The following is a 16,544-nucleotide window of genomic DNA, read 5'->3' as shown; positions in this document are numbered from 1 at the left end:
GGAGCAGTAGGAGGGGTGCTGGGTTCAGGGAGGGACTGGGGGGTTGGAAGGGTATGTGGGGTGGGGTGGGGCTCAAGAAACCCTGGCTGCAGCAACAAAGATGTCCTTGTAGCCCTTGATCTCCTTGATCTCATTGCTGCTGATGAGGACTTGCAGCTGGCGTGGTCCAGTTTTGATCGGGTAGAGGTCCAGTTGAATTTGAATGGTGTGTCCAGCCACCAGAGTCCCAATGCTGAAAGTCAAAAAGAGCCCGTTGCAGCCTTATGTAACTGCTGGGATGGGTGATCTAGTTTCCCCTCTTGGGGCAAGCACTTCCCACCCCCCAACACAACCACCAATGTCAACCTTTCCTGAGGAGGGTGGGAAAGTGGGGCAAGTAGGCACCATCCAGGAGACAAAGGACCGGCGTATGACCCCACAAGGTACCTCTTCTCAGAGACCAGCATGAGACAGACGGTACTTACTTTTTGGATATCTGCCCATCAATGAGGCCACTTCCCTCCAGCACCATCGTGCAGTTACTCAGAGCAGTTGTCAGGGTATTGGTGAGGGTGATGTGAACTCTCAGTGCCTTGCCTACCTCAGCCCTTTTAGATACCTGTGAGGAGAGAAGACAGAGATATTGTGGGCAACTGGCCTCATTTCTGCACTCCAGTTCAGTACCCTCACTCCACTGTCCTTCTCTTCACCATTAGGGACTGCTTACTTACTCCCAAAACACTGCAATTGGGAGAGGAGAATATAAATTGAGAGTATTCAAGATTAACCCAATCCTGACCTGTCTTAGAAGGTCACAATACTTTAGGAAGCCAGCACCAGTTGGGAATTGGCACCAAGTTGAAATTTATTTCTCTCCCCCCATCTAGTTCAGGATGGCAATTAGAGTTCAACTTAAGTGCCAGCCCCAATCTGTTAATCACAGCTAATAGAAATGGCATGTTGAAAAGGATCCTGAGGACAAATCCAGAGTCAGAGTTATGACTGATTAGTAGTGTCTGACACAGGCATGGGAGAAGTTGTGACATATTCACCATTCATATGCTATCAGTGACATCTTTATTTTTAAATAAATAAAGCACAGTGGGGGAGGGGCAGAGAGAGAGGAGGAAAGAGAATCTCAAGCAGGCCTACCACCGTTAGTGCAGAGCCTGATGCAGGGCTCAAATTCATGAACCGCGAGATCACAACCTGAGCTGAAACCAAGAGTCGGATGCTTAACCGACTCAACCACCCAGGTGCCCCAGCAATATCTTTCTGAGGTCAATATCACATGATATGGCAGGGCCAGGACCTGACCCAGCTGTCCTAGATCCCAGCCAGGATCTTTCCCCCATGTTGCTCTGGCAATAGAAACACTCTGAGTTTCTGTGTTCTGTACATCCCATGTGAGGTCTGTGTCATAGGGAAGCATGGCCTTGCCCTGTGAGTGGGAGGCAGGGACTCTATCCTACTCACTTCTAGAGCCCGGTGTCTAGTGCAGTGCCAGCCAAGTGATGGATGTTTGATGAATGTATGTTGAACTAAAATGAGTTCTGGCCACCCAGATCATACTCGAGTCATGTTCTGCTTCAAAAAGAGAAATAAGAAAAAGCACCCTGACTTCTCTAAAATCCAAATGAAAGAAACAAATCCCTTGTACTCTAATGAGGGCATCAAAGTAGAACAGGCAAAAATGTCTTTCTGATTCTTCATACTCACACAAATCATCCCCAGGTCCCTTAACTGTGGGAACCAATTGATAGTCTACTCGGGTTCTGATGTGTTTGCATTGGACCCTGTTTGTAAACAGGGCTCTGGGTAACAGAGGCAGGGTCCTCGCCTCAGCACTAGACTGTGATTCTGCCCACTATTTGCTGCACTGTGGCCTGAAAACATGCCCAGGTGAAAACTGTCAGGTGGTCACATGGTTTACAATGTGGAGCCACTCATTCTGGGTGGGGGTGGAGTGTGCCAGTAACAAATCCAGCAGGTACAAAGCCAGGTTGGGACCAGGCAGTGGGCAAGTCCTTTAGAACAGGAGGGGAGATGGGGGAAAGGACGCTTCAAGGGAAAGAAAACCTGGGTAATGAGAGATAGGGAACCTTTCTGCCCTCCATTGATCCTTCTTCCACCTGTAATGACCTTGCCAGCCACACAATCTTGGAACTCAAAGTTCGAGGCTCACCTTTCATATGTCCTCCTTCTTCCCTGCCAACCCTGTGTTATCTGCAGTCACTTTTGGAATTTGACTTGTGGTTTTTCTCAAATCCGGCTCCTCTGTTCAGTCTCCCAGCCATGCCCCTCCTGTCTCTCTGCCTCTGCAAAGCTATTCCCCTACTTAAAATTTTTTCATCTCCATCTCATTTTGCTGTACAGTGTCTTCCTATACGTCCTCCGCAAAATGTCACCTCCTCTGGGAAAACTTCCACTCTGCCCAGCACTTTGCACAGAGGACAAGACAACATCATACTGTGCTTTGATCTATTTGGTGTCTGATGCAGGAATTGTGTCCTCTTCACTGCTGTAGCCCCAGCCCCTGGGTTGGGTGTGTCAAGGGGCTTCTGGGCTCCATCTCTGTCCAAGACACCTTACCTCAATAGATAAGTGGGGAGGTTCCAGAGAGATGTCTTTTAGGACCAGCATGGACCTCCCCATATCCTCCACCTTGGCAATGCCAGACACGCGGATCAGCTTCTCATCTGTCAGCTTGTTTCTATAATTGTCATAGGGTAGCAAGAGCGTCCACTGTATCTCTAAGCACAGACAAAAGACATCTTGAGTCTGGAAACAAAGTCACACACACACACACAGAAAATGTGTATATGTGAGAGAGAATATGTGTGTGAGTTGTATGTGTGTGAAAGTATGTTTGTGTGTATAACAAAGAGAAAGATACAGTGTACTTAACCTATACCTTCTGCCACCAGAGGTCATTGCTATGTCTCACCTAGTGGGATGGTGTCAGAGGCACAGCACATGGCATATGCGACCCCCTGCCAACAACAATTTCACTGCCCGGCATGTGTGTGTGTTGGGGTGCAGGGATCTCTGTTTAATCTGGCTGAACCATCCCAGCTTTGTTCATGACTCCACAGCTCCCATCCTTATAGGTGCGTTTCCAGGCCTTGTTCATACTCACCCTCCCCAAAGTCCAGGTTCAAGTGCACTGTTTGCCTCCAGAGGGGCCCCCGGGTGCCACCCTGGTGCAGCAGGGCCTGTGCGCAGAAGCGCACCACCAGTCTGATTGGCCCCCGGGGGTGGACTCTGTCTGGTACCCTCAGGGCATGCAGCTTCAGCAGCAGGTCCTGGCCCCACTCGGGCGTCCTGGCCAGGTGAAGCTGCAGCTGGGCTGGCTGATCCTGAGAGCCCCTGGACCCCAGCAGATCCAAGAAGGGCGAAGAGGCCCTTCCCGAGCCCAGCATTTTCCGGGAAGCTTTCATGAACACAGATCGCTCCTCAGGGGATCCTGGCAGAAAAGAAAGCCAGGAAAGACCTCAGTGAGGAGGGGTTGAGAGGACCAGTCCCCATCTTTGGGAAACAAGCCACCCAGAAACTTCCAGCTCCCATCCCAAAACCCCACCCACACGAATAGCTAAGGAGACAACACAGCATCATGGCTGAGAACAGGGAGGTTGGTATATTGCTTGATGCTGCATTCAAAGCCGTGCTCAGCTACAGTCCCTTAATCTCTTGGTGCTCAGTTCTTTCATCTATAACCCAGATATATCTCCTTGCCTCATAGAGTTGCCAAAAATTTGAGTTAAATGAGTTGCTGAATGTAAGTACCTCGCATTGTTCTTTGTCATCAGTATTGTCACCATCATCACTGTCATCATCATCAAAGCAAAAGGCTTCTCCCCCACCCCATCAGCATTCTCACTTCTAAAATACATGCTCAAGTCTTCTAAGTAGGGCTTCATCTCTTGCTCCTGGGGTCTACTCAACATTCAGGTTGAACCTCAACTGATCCCAAATTGTGGACTTCTCTAGTACAGTTACTATGCACCAGAGACACTGCTCCAACTGCTTTCTGTGTATCCACTCATCTGCCCTCACAACAGCCCTCTGAAGTATCATTAATCCATTTTACAGATGAAGAAGTGGAGGCACAGGGATGTTAAGAACATATCCAGGCTTGGGGCGCCTGGGTGGCTTAGTCGGTTAAGCGTCCAACTTTCCGACTTTCGCTTAGGTCATGATCTCGCGGTTTGTGGGTTCGAGCCCCGCGTCGGGCTCTGTGCTGACTGCCAGCTCGGAGCCTGGAGCCTGTTTCAGTCTGTGACTCCCTCTCTCTCTGACCCTCCCCTGCTCACGCTGTCTCTCTCTCCTAGAAATAAATAAAACATTAAAAAAAAAAAAAAAAGAACATATCCAGGCTTACAAGCTAGAACATAGCAGAACCTTGGTTGGTACTCAGGCAGCCTGATGCCACCCTGGCCTTCTCCACAGGGACATCTACTCCTTTCCACAGGCCAGGTCCTTTCCCTCCCTCCTTGCTGTCACCCTCACTGCATGACACAAGGAGACCATGATATGACCCTAGGACAGAGTTGCCAGATATAATTAAGAACATTCAATTTGAATTTCAGGTAAATTTGAATTTCAGATACATGATGAATAATTTTTGTTTAATAATTTTTGTTTTGTCCCATACTATATTTGGGATACACTTATACTAACAAAATATTTGCTTATCTGAATTGTTCTGGAATTCAGATTTAACTGGGCACTCTATTTTTATTTGCTCAATCTAGCAACCCTACGGCCACATGGCCAGGGTCCAAGAAAACCCCTGGGTGTTTGCCATAAGGAGGAGGTGATCAGGTGGTGATGGTTTTAACAAGCGTGAGCCATCCTCACTGGGAAGCACAGAAAGGAGGTTGTGCCTACCTACCCCCAAATCCCCCGGGCCCCGCGCACCTTCTGGATACTTGTAGGAGCTGGTGATGTTCTGGCGCTTATCCGACCCTACCATCTTGGTGCTGATTTCCTTCCCAATGGAACTGGTGTTATGGTCCAGGATTTCCTGGGCCTGACCATCTCTGAAGAGCCAAATGACTTCATCAGCATTCACCTCAGCGTATACAAACGGGGTGTCATAGGGCAGGTGAACCTCTCCTTCCTTGATGGCCTTCACAGAGGCAGGGCCACAGCAGAACAGCCCTGTGGAGGGTACAGAGGTTAAGGACAGTGACAGCTGCTAGCATGTGGACTGGGCTGGCTGGTGGTGGCAAGGGCAGAGAAGGGGATAGGATGGAGAACACCCTCATGCACCAAGTACTCTCAGATTCCCGCAAATTCATCTGATCCTCACAGCCACCTGTGAAGTGGAGTTTATCATCTTCCCCACTTTGCAGGTGAGGAAACAACGGAGAGGTCCTGTGATTCATCTGGGTCACCCAGCTGAAGGCAATGTGAGAAAACATACAACCCCTTTCCGGCATCCTGCTCATGTGATCAACCTCCCGACGGAGCCCAGACCTTACACAATGGTCCTCTCACCACTGCTGGTTTGCTGAGGAGTGGGGTCCAGAACCTGCCACCCATTGTATCCTGGTGGGAGATCTTTCCGGATCATCCAGCACTCATTCCACACATGGAAATTCCTACAGAAAAGAGTAAGAAAATGAAGATTCACATTTTCCCCAGATTTGCCAGGTATTAGACACTATACTGAATGCTTTGTATTATTGTTTTTAATAACTAAAGTGTAGTTGACATACACTATTATATGGGGCACCTGGGTGTCTCAGTTGGTTAAATGTCCGACTCCAGCTCAGGTCATGATCTTGCAATTCATCATTTCCAACCCCACGTTGGGCTCTGTGCTGACAGCTCAGAGCCTGGAGCCTGATTCAGATTCTCTGCCTCCCTCTTTTCTGCCCCTCCACCACTCATGCTCTTAATATATAAAAATATTTAAGCATTTTAAAAAAATAAATAAATAAGCATTTTTAAAAATTACAAAAAATACCCATATACCCAAGTCATCTATTGTTCACATTTTGCTTCATTTGCTTTATCATTGGCTTTCTTTCAGTATGGATATGGAGATTATCAATACATTTTTTTCTTTCGTTTTTTAGTTCAGTGTATATTTTCTAAGAATAGAGATTTTCCCTTACATAACTGTGTACACTTATCAACCTCACACATTTACTATTTGATTTACTATCACACTATTTACTATTGATATAATACTTTTATTTAATGTACTGTCTATATTTCAATTTTATCAACTGACCAAAGAATGCCCTTTTTAAAAAAATTATTTATTTCTTAATTTGCATCCAAGTTAGTATATAATACAACAATGATTTCAGGAGTAGATTACTTAATGCCCCTCACCCATTTAGCCATCCCTCCTCCCACAACCCCTCCAGTAACACTCTGTTTGTTCTCCATTTTTAAGAGTCTCTTATGTTTTGTCTCTCTCCCTGTTTTTATATTATTTTTGCTTTTCTTCCCCTATGTTCATCTGTTTTGTATCTTAAAGTCCTCATATGAGTGAAGTCATATATTTGTCTTTCTCTGACTAATTCTGCTTAGCATAATACCTTCTAGTTCCATCCCCGCAGTTGCAAATGGCAAAATTTCATTCCTTTTGATGGCTGAGTAATACTCCAGCGTGTGTGTGTGTGTATGTGTGTGTGTGTGTGTGTGTATCTATATCCATTCATCCATCGATGGACATTTGGGCTCTTTCCATACTTTTGCTATTGTTGATAGAGCTGCTATAAACATTGGGGTGCATGTGCCCCTTTGAAATAGCATACCTGTATCCCTTGGATAAATACCTAGTAGTGCAAATCCTGGGTTGTAGGGTAGTTCCATTTTTAATTTTTTGAGGAACCTTCATACTGTTTTCCAGAGTGGCTGCACCAGTTTGCCTTCCCACCAACAGTGCAAAAGAGATCCTCTTTCTCCGCATCCTCGCCAACATCTGTTGTTGCCTGAGTTGTTTATGTTAGCCATTCTGACGGGTGTGAAGTGGTATCTCATTGTGGTTTTATTTGTATTTCCTTGATGATGAGTATGTTGAGCATTTTTTCATGTGTCAGTTGGCCATCAGGATGTCTTCTGTGAGAAGTATTTATTGATATCTTTTGCCCATTTCTTCACTGGATTATTTGTTTTTTGGGGTGTGGAATTTGATAAGTTCTCTATAGATTTTGGATACTAGCCCTTTATCCGATATGTCGTTTGCGAATATCTTCTCCCATTCCATCAGTTGCCTTTTAGTTTTGCTGATTGTTTCCTTCGCTGTGCAGTAGCTTTTTGTTTTTGGTGAGGTCCAATAGTTCATTTTTGCTTTTGTTTCCTTTGCCTCCAGAGAGATGTGTTGAGTAAAAAGTTGCTGCAGCCAAGGACAAAGAGGTTTTTGCCTGCTTTTTCCTCTAGGATTTTGATGGCTTCCTGTCTTACATTTAGATCTTTCCTCCACTTTGAGTTTATTTTTGTGTATGGTGTAAGAAAGTGGTCCAGGTTCATTTTTCTGCTTGTCATTGTCCAGTTTTCCCAGCACCACTTGCTGAGGACACTGTCTTTATTCCATTGGATATTCTTTCTTGCTTTGTCAAAAATTCGTTGGCCATATGTTTGTGGATCCATTTCTGGGTTCTCTATTGATCTCATTTCCATTGATCGGAGTATCTCTTTTTATGCCAGTACCATACTGTCTTGGTGATTACAACTTTGTAATACAGCTTGAAATCTGGGATTGTGATGCCTCCAGTTTTGCTTTGCTTTTTCAAGATTGCTTTGGCTATTCGGGGTCTTTTCTAGTTCCATACATATACATTTTAGGGTCATTTGTTCTAGCTCTATGAAGAATGCTGGTGTTATTTTGATAGGGATTGCATTGAATATGTACATTGCTTTGGGTAGTTTTGACATTTTAACAACATTTGTTCTCCCTATTCAGGAGCATGGAATATTTTTCCATTTTTTGCATCTTCTTCAATTTCTTCCATAAGCTTTCTATAGTTTTCAGTGTATAGATTTTTCACCTCTTTGGTTAGATTTGTTCCTAGATATTTTATGGATTTTGGTGCAGTTGTAAATGGAATTGATTCCTTAATTTCTCTTTCTGTCACTTCATTATTGGTGTATAGGAATGCAACCAATTTCTGTGCATTGATTTTATATCTTGTGACCTTGCTGAACTGATAGATCAGCTCTAGCAGTTTTTGGTGGAATTTTTTGGGTTTTCCAAATAGAGTAGCATGTCATCTGCGTTATTTCTTTGTGTTATCTGATTACTGAGGCTAAGTCTTCCAATACTATGTTGAATAACAGTGGCAAGAGTGGACATCCCTGTCTTGTTCCTGACCTTAGGAGGAAAGCTCTCAGTTTTTCCCCATTGAGGATGATATTAGCATTAGGTCTTTCACATATGACTTTTATGATCTCGAGGTATGATCCTTCTATCCCTACTTTCTTACGGGTTTTTATCAAGAAAGGATGCTGTATTTTGTCAAATGCTTTCTCTGCATCTAGGAGAGGATCATGTGGTTCTTGTCCTTTCTTTTACTGATGTGATGTATCATATTGATTGATTTGCAGATATTGAACCAGCCCTGTATCCCAGGTCTAAATCCCACTTGGTCGTGGTGAATAATTTTTTTAATGTATTGTTGGATCCATTGGCTAATATCTTGTTAAAGATTTTTGCATCCGTGTTCATCAGGGAAATTTGTTTGTAGTTCTCCTTTTTAGTGAGGTCTTTGTCTGGTTTTGGAATCAAGATAATAGTGGCTTTATAGAAAGAGTTTGGAAGTTTTCCTTCCATTTCTACTTTTTACAACAGCTTCAAGAGAATAGGTGTTAACTCTTCTTTAAATGTTTGGTAGAATTCAAATAATGTCCTTTATAATATTCTTTACCATTCAGTCCAGGATTACACATTGCATCTAGTTGTCCAGTCTCCTTTGTCTACCTTGATCTGGAGCAGTTCTTCAGCCTTTGTTTTATTACATTGACATTTTGAATACAGTATTTATTTGCCACAGTGATATTCATTTTGAGCTGTTCTGAGGTTTCCTCATGATTAGATTCAGCTCATGCATTCACACTCAGAACACTACATAAGTGATATAGCTTTCTCAGATACGCCACTGCTAATTGAATTGGGGGTGCTTCACCCCTTTAGGAGCTCAGAGAGGGAGGGACTCCAAAGGTTGTCACTAGTTCTCACACAACCCAAAGATCTTACCTGGAAACTGGCTGGAAAAAGAAAAACATGACATCAGATTTAGAGCAGAGGAGAAGGGAACAAGGGGAAGAGATCAGAGATCCAGAAATGAAGACACACACACACACACACACACGCACGCATGCATGCATGCAGAGAGGGAGTGAGGTGGATAGAGGAGGAAGCAGGAGAGACTGAGGAAGTAGGCAGAAGCAGCAAGTGAAACTTTGCCTGGAGAAGAAACAGAGAATGGCACAAACAGAGTGACTCAAAGAAGGAAGTATCATCTGTAAGATGCATACATATTTTGAAGTTAGTATTCACAGAACACACAATCTACTCATTTGGTTGTGGACTTCAGAATGTTATTCCATAGTCTTCTATTTCTGAGAGGAATTTGGTGTGATGATCTAATTAGCCAGAACAGTCTCCTAGGTTAGGGAATTGCTCTCAGGGCCACAGTAACAAGGTACAGGATGAAATTGCCTCAAGACTAGAGAGAACAAGGTCAGAGCTCCCCTACCTTTCCTAACATGGAGCAGAGATGTGTTTGAGACCATGTCCCTTACCATATTTTGTCTCGCTTCCGAGTAGGCAGCATCTCTGCATTTTGGTCATAGTAGGTGTCAATGGTCAAGTTCCTGTCCATGTTGTGTGCAGAACGAAAATTGGAAACCACCCGGGTTGGAACACCTAAACATCTCATTACTAAAAAGAAACGAAACATGGAGAATCACTGAGTTAATTTCAAGCAGAGTCATTAGCTCCCCATGCATGCTTTCTAACTTTTAAGCTAGAGGAGAGAAAGGCAGCCAGGATTCCTACAGATCCATACCTGTAACTTCTTTATTCTCAGAGCACTACACCCAGGCCCAGAACCCTGCTGCCAACCTGCCTCATTGATGGTTTCCATCCCACTAGGAAAAAGAAATCATTTGAGGGTTACTTAAAACAACAATAAGCAGCTCAACTTATCATTTAGGGCTTTTTCCATTTAGCAGATTTCCAAATTAAAAACAGAGAACCTAAAATATTTACTAATTTGAAAGAAAATTTAAAAACTTTAGGCCTTTGCTGTGGCCAGTTTCAGAAAAGAAGCTGTGTGGTCTTAGGTAAGTGGCTTAACTTCTCTGGGCCTTAGTCTCCTTGTGTGTAACAAAATAAGGAATTGGACAGATGATTTTCAATTCTGAAATTCTGACTGTTTAATTCTACTGGAATACAAGGATATGGAGGAGGTAAGACAGAAATCAGAGAAAGGATAGGACAAGATAGACTTAAAAAGGTAAGTGGAAGACACCAGAGACAGAGAACCTGCTTGTACAATGAGGCATTAGCCATCTTTGATAAGGCAACAGCATCCTCTAGTGGCTTCACAGGATAGTACTACAAAGACTTTTTAAATCTGGGTTACAATCTTTTTTTCTTAATGTTTTATTTATTTTTGAGAGAATGCAAGTGGGGGAGGGGCAAAGAGAGAGGTGGATAGAGGAGTTGAAGCAGGCTCTGACAGCAGCAAGTCCAACGGGACACTTGAACTCACTAACCTTGAGATGATGCCCTGAGCAGAAGTTGGAGGCTCAACTGACTGAGCCATCCATGTGTCCTAAAAGCTGATCTTAAGCTAAGATCTTAAGATTTCACATAAGTAGTTAAGATCTACTCACACAAAGCAGATATTTTACCACCCACAGCACCACCACATGCAAGCGCAGACACACACACACACACACACACACACACACACACACACACACACACCATTTGCCCAAGGCTAAGTAAAATCAAGCCAAGAGCTGGATGTGACCTTTGGAACATAGGTCCCCACCTTAGCCCCCTAGGTGAGGAGTTTAGACAGAGGTTTATCCTACTCCTCTCCAGTTCAGGACAAGCAGAGGGTGCCTCCTGAGGCTGCTGGGAGGATTATAGTGCTTTGAAAAGTAAGCGGACTATTGAGATTGACCAATCTTTCTGTTACGATTGATTCAAGAGCCTCAAAGGGAGTCATGCATGTGTTCACAGTCACCTCTCTGCTCCCAGCACATCTCTTGAGTTTTCATAACCTCTCTGTAGGGGTGACAGCTAGACCATGGCTGCAAGTGGCTGGAGGCCATGTGGTGGGAGCAGCTGTCCCCTACTTCAATGGCCCCAGAACTCTAGGGCCTGGGAGTGGGGAGAGGCTTCAAGGTAGAGTTAGGATGCAGACCTAGACCTTCTCCCTCTCATCCCAGGGCCAAGGGGCACAAGCCCTCCTCTACAGCACCTGCCTCGCCAGCGACTTCCTAGCCCAAGGCAAATGTGGCTACACTAAATACTGGTGCTGTGCTGAGCATTTTTCAGGGAAAATGAATGAGCAAAGTGAGGCCACTCGATTTGAACACTCAGATTTAAACATTTCCTCTCCTGTACATAACTACCAAGCTGTGCTGCTCTTCTCAGAAAAATCTAGAACTTTGTCTTTGGCCTCTGCCTCTGTCTTCCCTGTTCTGTGCTCCATCATCCTCCAATTTGGAGTCAGCCCATTCACTAAGCAAACACTGATTGAGCACCACAATGTAACAGGTAGCACTGTATAAGGTACTCCTGCCTTGCGTGGGGGAAGATAGGAAGGTATCTCAGTATTGTCTTTCCCTCATCTTCACAAATAATTCAGTCACACCTTTGCACTAAATTGTAAGTAAGTGATAATGCATAAAATGTTGATGCTGCATGTGGGTAGTTAGCAAAGTAGCAAATCTCTTATTGTAACCCCTCAAGAAACTCTCCAAGAAGTATTTGGGAGCTGCCAGCTCTGCCCACAGGTGGGATAAGACTTTCCCAGACCATCTGCTTGCACTTGAAGCTTCCTCCAGCTCTCCCTGACTCCAGGCTCACCGGGAGTGGAGAAACCTGAGCAGTGGCAGAGAGAAGCTGCCTTTGCTGCCACTTTGGGACCACATTTTCTTTATCCAGGTGACCATTTTAATAGTCTAACTGCCATCAAGGAGACTGCAGAATGATTGCAACAGGTCAACCTCCCTCCTAGGAAAATATGCAGGACTCCCCAAGACTATGGAGTGTGCTGGGTGAGAGTCCCTGGGTGCACTATTTCTTAGCTGTGGGGCTATGGGCAGGCCACAGTTAACTTATGTGGAAATGGACATAACCAGAGCCTGATTTCAAAGGCTCATACAAAAATTAAACAAATGATTCTGAATCCCAATCTCCCTCACTCACCTGTGCACATCACAGCTGCAAAGACCCAGCACTGTCCATACTTCACAGGCTGCCTGCCCCTGGCTAACCACTGCCTCAGGATGGCTACGCTGCCATTCCACTCTAGCGGGCTGACCCCCCTGGAGTAGTCCTCTCCCCAGTTTCCCTGCAGCACACCGTTGTCATCGTTGCTGTTGATCTGCAAAGGACAGACGGGGGGTCGCCACAATGTCTTAGGGAAGCTCAAATTGTCCTCAGACAGGGGCAGAAGAGCTTCTGTGCTTACCATGGCACTCACCACCCTGCAGACATATACAGGATCATTCCGCTGGGAGTAGTCCTTGGATGGGTTCTCTAAGAAGTACAGGCTCTTGTTCAAGATCTCAAAGCAGATATCTATGATGTCCTCTTCAAACTTCCAAGGGATTTCAAGGGAGAGAAAAGAGAAGAGTAAAAATATCTCGCATCCTGAAACTTCAAGTCAGTAACTCAGGCTTTGAGGGATGGTGTATATGTGCTGGGGATGAGGATGGGGTTAAATATTAGACAAGGTCCTGCCTTCAAAGAGCTTATAAATCAAATTGGGAGTGTAAGAGATTCAGAATTCTGGAAAATGAACTTGAGTGGCTCTGATGGAAAATGCAAACAGAATTTGGAAGTGAGGGATCCCTGTTGACCAAGAGATCAGAGAAGGCCATTAGCACCAGTAGGCTTTGAAGATCCAGGTAGACAGGAAGAGAGCAGGATGAGGATGTTCACCTGAGGTCTTTGAGTATGGTGGTGCCAAGGACAGGGGCTTAGAGGTTTTCAGTTCTGGAGGACATGAGGGAGTAGGAAAGATCAGATGGATAAATACAGTGCAGCCATGAGAGGCAAGGGAGAAGAGTATGTGGACCCTTGAAATCAAGTAGAGGAGTTCAGCTGAAGCTGGAAACCCAAGAGAAGCCAGTGTAAGCTCACGATATAAGTTTATAATAGATACTTGAGACATACGCCTATGTGAAGTGTGGACAGTGCTGGGTCTTTGCAGTTGTTATGTGCACAGGTGGGTGAGAGAGAGATAAGGATGCAGATGTATGTCTCTGTTTCAAAAAATCACACAAGTTGTCAAAGTTGGAGAACACAGCAACTGGTCTTCCTCAGCAAGGCTCCCCGCTCCCTCCCCACCATCCTCCTGGTGAGTGTTGATGGGGCTGAGATGTCAGTGGGAGGCAGGCAGAAAGTACACCAGTCTCGTTTGCTGGTTGAAAGTGGAAAAGTTGCCCGTTGCCCAGATCCAAAGGTCCTGCCATTTGTACAATGACTAGATATTTGATGTTATTAAAGAATTGTTCATTTTTTCAGTTATGATAATGTTCACTTTTTCAGGAAGTGAAACTTCTCTTTTCAGGAAGAGTTGTTATCTTTTAGAGCTATAATCAGAAGTATTACTGGATTAAATGCTATGGTATCTATAAATTCCTTCCAGAACTTCCCAGTGATGAGTTAGGAGGGATGGGGACAGTATAGACCAGGGATGGGCCAACATTTTTTGTAAAAGACCAGATAGTAAGTATTTTAGCTTTTGCAGGCTGTAGGGTATCTGTCTCAACTACTCAACTCTACCACATTAACACAGCCACAGGGGATACTTAAGTGACGTGAATGAGCATGGCTGTGTTCCCATAAAATGTTCCCATAAATGTTATTTATGGACACTAAAGCTTGAACTTCATATAACTTGCTTACCACAAAAAATTTTTTAGTTCTTTTTCAACAGTTTAAAAACACGAGAACTGTTTTAACTCATGGACCACACAAAAACATTCAGTGGACTCTAGTTTGTAAACTCCTGGTATAGATGGAATAAGATTCACCATAAATTGCTCATTCCTGGAACTGAGAGATAGGTCCATTTTAGTAGCCTGTCTACTTGGATTATGTTTTAAGCTTTTTATATAAAATATTAAAAACTTGAAAGACATCTCCCCTTCCTTCCTTTCCCCACTTACTGTTGGAAATTGGCCCAGCACCACACACTCTGACATTTGTTAGTGGCCTTCTGTGAGCTAATAGAGTTGATTAAGAATAAGCTTAAGGATACCTGCCCCAGACCCAATTTCAGGTGACAGTATTACCTGCCCATAGTTCCAGGGCCAGGAGGTGATAAATCTTTCATGACCCTTGTAAACAAAGCCATAGTCCATCATTATATACTCCTGCAGTAGTATTTCACTTGGTAGGTAGACCTCATCCTCTGAGTGGTTAAGAGTAGTGGAGGGGGCAAAAGACAAAGAGAGTAATACAATACAATACAATACAATACAATACAATACAATACAATACAGTAATGACACTGTGTTGCTAGATAATAGGGAAAGGAATGGGTTGATGGCAATAGAAATCGAGACTGAACCCCTTAAAAGTCTACTATGCTCTTCTAGAGGCCAGTGATATAATCTGTACTTTAAAACATAATGATGATCATTTTCTGATTGTAAAAATGAAAGCCTATTGTAGAGATTTGGAAAATATGGATGACAGAACGCAGACAATGAAAATCACTCATTCCCACTACTCAGACACACCCACCACTACAGTTTGGTGTGTTCCTACTACTCTTTCTGTCCATATATATGTAATACAATTAGGATCACACTATGTTCCATTTCCTAATCTCTTTCACTGCACATCACACCACAAACTTTTTCATCACGCCATTAAAATTCTTTTTTTAAATTTGGTTTTTAGTCAGCACATGGATATATATATGGTATAGATAAGCTGCTTTTATCTTCTGGGGAAGAACCTTGCTGAGCCTTCCCAGTGGATCAGGATAGCATTAGAGCTGTGAAGCAGTTGTACCTGCATTCCAGGGGTTAAAAAGCAGGATGAAAGTCCCCAGTGGGTGAGTCACACGGTGACCCTGACCCTGAGAGATCTCTATCTTCAGAATGTAGGGACCAATGACTGCATTGGCTGGTGTAAAAAGGGAGACAAAGAGCGAGTTGGTGTCAGTGGTGAAGTCAGAGGCACTCCAGACATTTCCTTGTCGAGCCTGGGTAAGGGAGAAGGTGGCTCGTGTTCCCAGCAACTCCGTGGGCGCTGGTCCTGTGTGAGAGACAAATGACCCCTCAGTGAGGTTTAAAACCTATGTGACATGATTCCAGGGGGGCTAGGAGGACCCTCAATTTCTTCCACCACTCACTAATCCTTTTGGTTTAAGGCTTTTATTGCCACTGGGTGTCTTTGGGCAAGCCACTTAAGATCTGTGGGTCTTAGTTTTTTTATCTATAAAATGAGATCATCATAGTACCTGAAAGCTGAAACTCCTGTCATGGGGATTAAATAATTAAAATAATATGTGTGATGTTTTAGCACAGCACCTGTTGTGCATTTAAAAATTGGATGTTATCAGGGCACCTGGGTGGCATAGTCAGTTAAGCGTCGGACTCTTGATCTCAGCTAGGGTCATGATATCACGTTTTGTGAGTTTGGGCCCAACATTGGGCCCCACATTGGAGCCTACTTGGGATTCTCTCTCCTCCCTGCCTCTCCCCAGCTTGTGTGCTTTCTCTCTCTCTCTCAAAATTAATTAAAAGAAAAAAAAAAGCTGTGATCATCACAGTTTCAATTTGCCGAGTTGGCCAAATCTTTCCTTAACATTACTTACCAGGTGAGCACTTACAGAGTCCTGGGGATCCCAGGAAAAGGGAGTGGAGGGAGCACTCAGGAAGAAGTGGGAGCCCTACAGGTGAATTTTACCTTGGGACAGGGTGAACTCACCGGTCTCAGCCACAAAGGTGAGGTAGTCTGTCCCAAAGTGGAATGGTCGGCTAAATTGTAGTTGGAGCAGGAAGGACTGGCCCCGGCGCACAATGAGCCGCTTCAGGCCCATCTCCTGCGTGTGATGCTCCTGGTTGTTCCTTGTACTCTGCAGGTCGACAGACATGAGCTCCAAGGCTGCCACTGGAGGCAGATCGGGAGAGGAGACATGTCACTGCCCAGCTGCGGCTCCCCGGACTTAGCATTCCCAGATACTTCTCCATCATTCTGTGATACCTGGCTCCGACCTCGGTAGGATTCCCCTCCAGACCTTAGCCCTTCTGCCACCCCAGCCTGCTAGTTTCCCAACTTAGCCTCAGCAATTTAACAGGCCCCGACCCTGGAGTGGGAAGATTGTGATCCTGGTGATCTC

The 16,544-nt window shown here is 44.5% G+C and overlaps 2 protein-coding genes across 2 annotated transcripts in view; one reads left to right on the top strand and one right to left on the bottom strand.

The window, feature by feature from the left end:
* The window catches only part of CCNDBP1 (cyclin D1 binding protein 1), a 96,011-nt gene that overhangs the window by 77,408 nt on the left and 2,059 nt on the right, over positions 1-16,544 (top strand). Inside the window, exons 15-16 of the transcript XR_013335239.1 lie at positions 5,337-5,637; positions 16,287-16,423. The gene's annotated coding sequence lies outside the window, so the exon portion shown is untranslated. The remainder of the gene's footprint in view (positions 1-5,336; positions 5,638-16,286; positions 16,424-16,544) is intronic.
* Positions 73-16,331, bottom strand: TGM7 (transglutaminase 7; the record flags this gene model as incomplete). The annotated part of the gene is made up of 12 exons (XM_077764368.1): positions 73-232; positions 465-598; positions 2,572-2,732; positions 3,119-3,445; positions 4,900-5,142; positions 5,482-5,585; positions 9,742-9,880; positions 12,389-12,566; positions 12,654-12,782; positions 14,485-14,603; positions 15,212-15,457; positions 16,133-16,331. Coding segments are annotated over 12 exons (2,139 nt in total), but the record flags the coding sequence as incomplete, so codon positions are not given.

This window comes from Crocuta crocuta, unplaced genomic scaffold (assembly GCF_008692635.1).
Source record: "Crocuta crocuta isolate KB4526 unplaced genomic scaffold, BGI_CrCroc_1.0 scaffold102, whole genome shotgun sequence".
Taxonomy (NCBI): Eukaryota; Metazoa; Chordata; class Mammalia; order Carnivora; family Hyaenidae; genus Crocuta; species Crocuta crocuta.
Note: the sequence above shows the minus strand (reverse complement) of the source record. Positions and strands in the feature narration are given on the sequence as shown.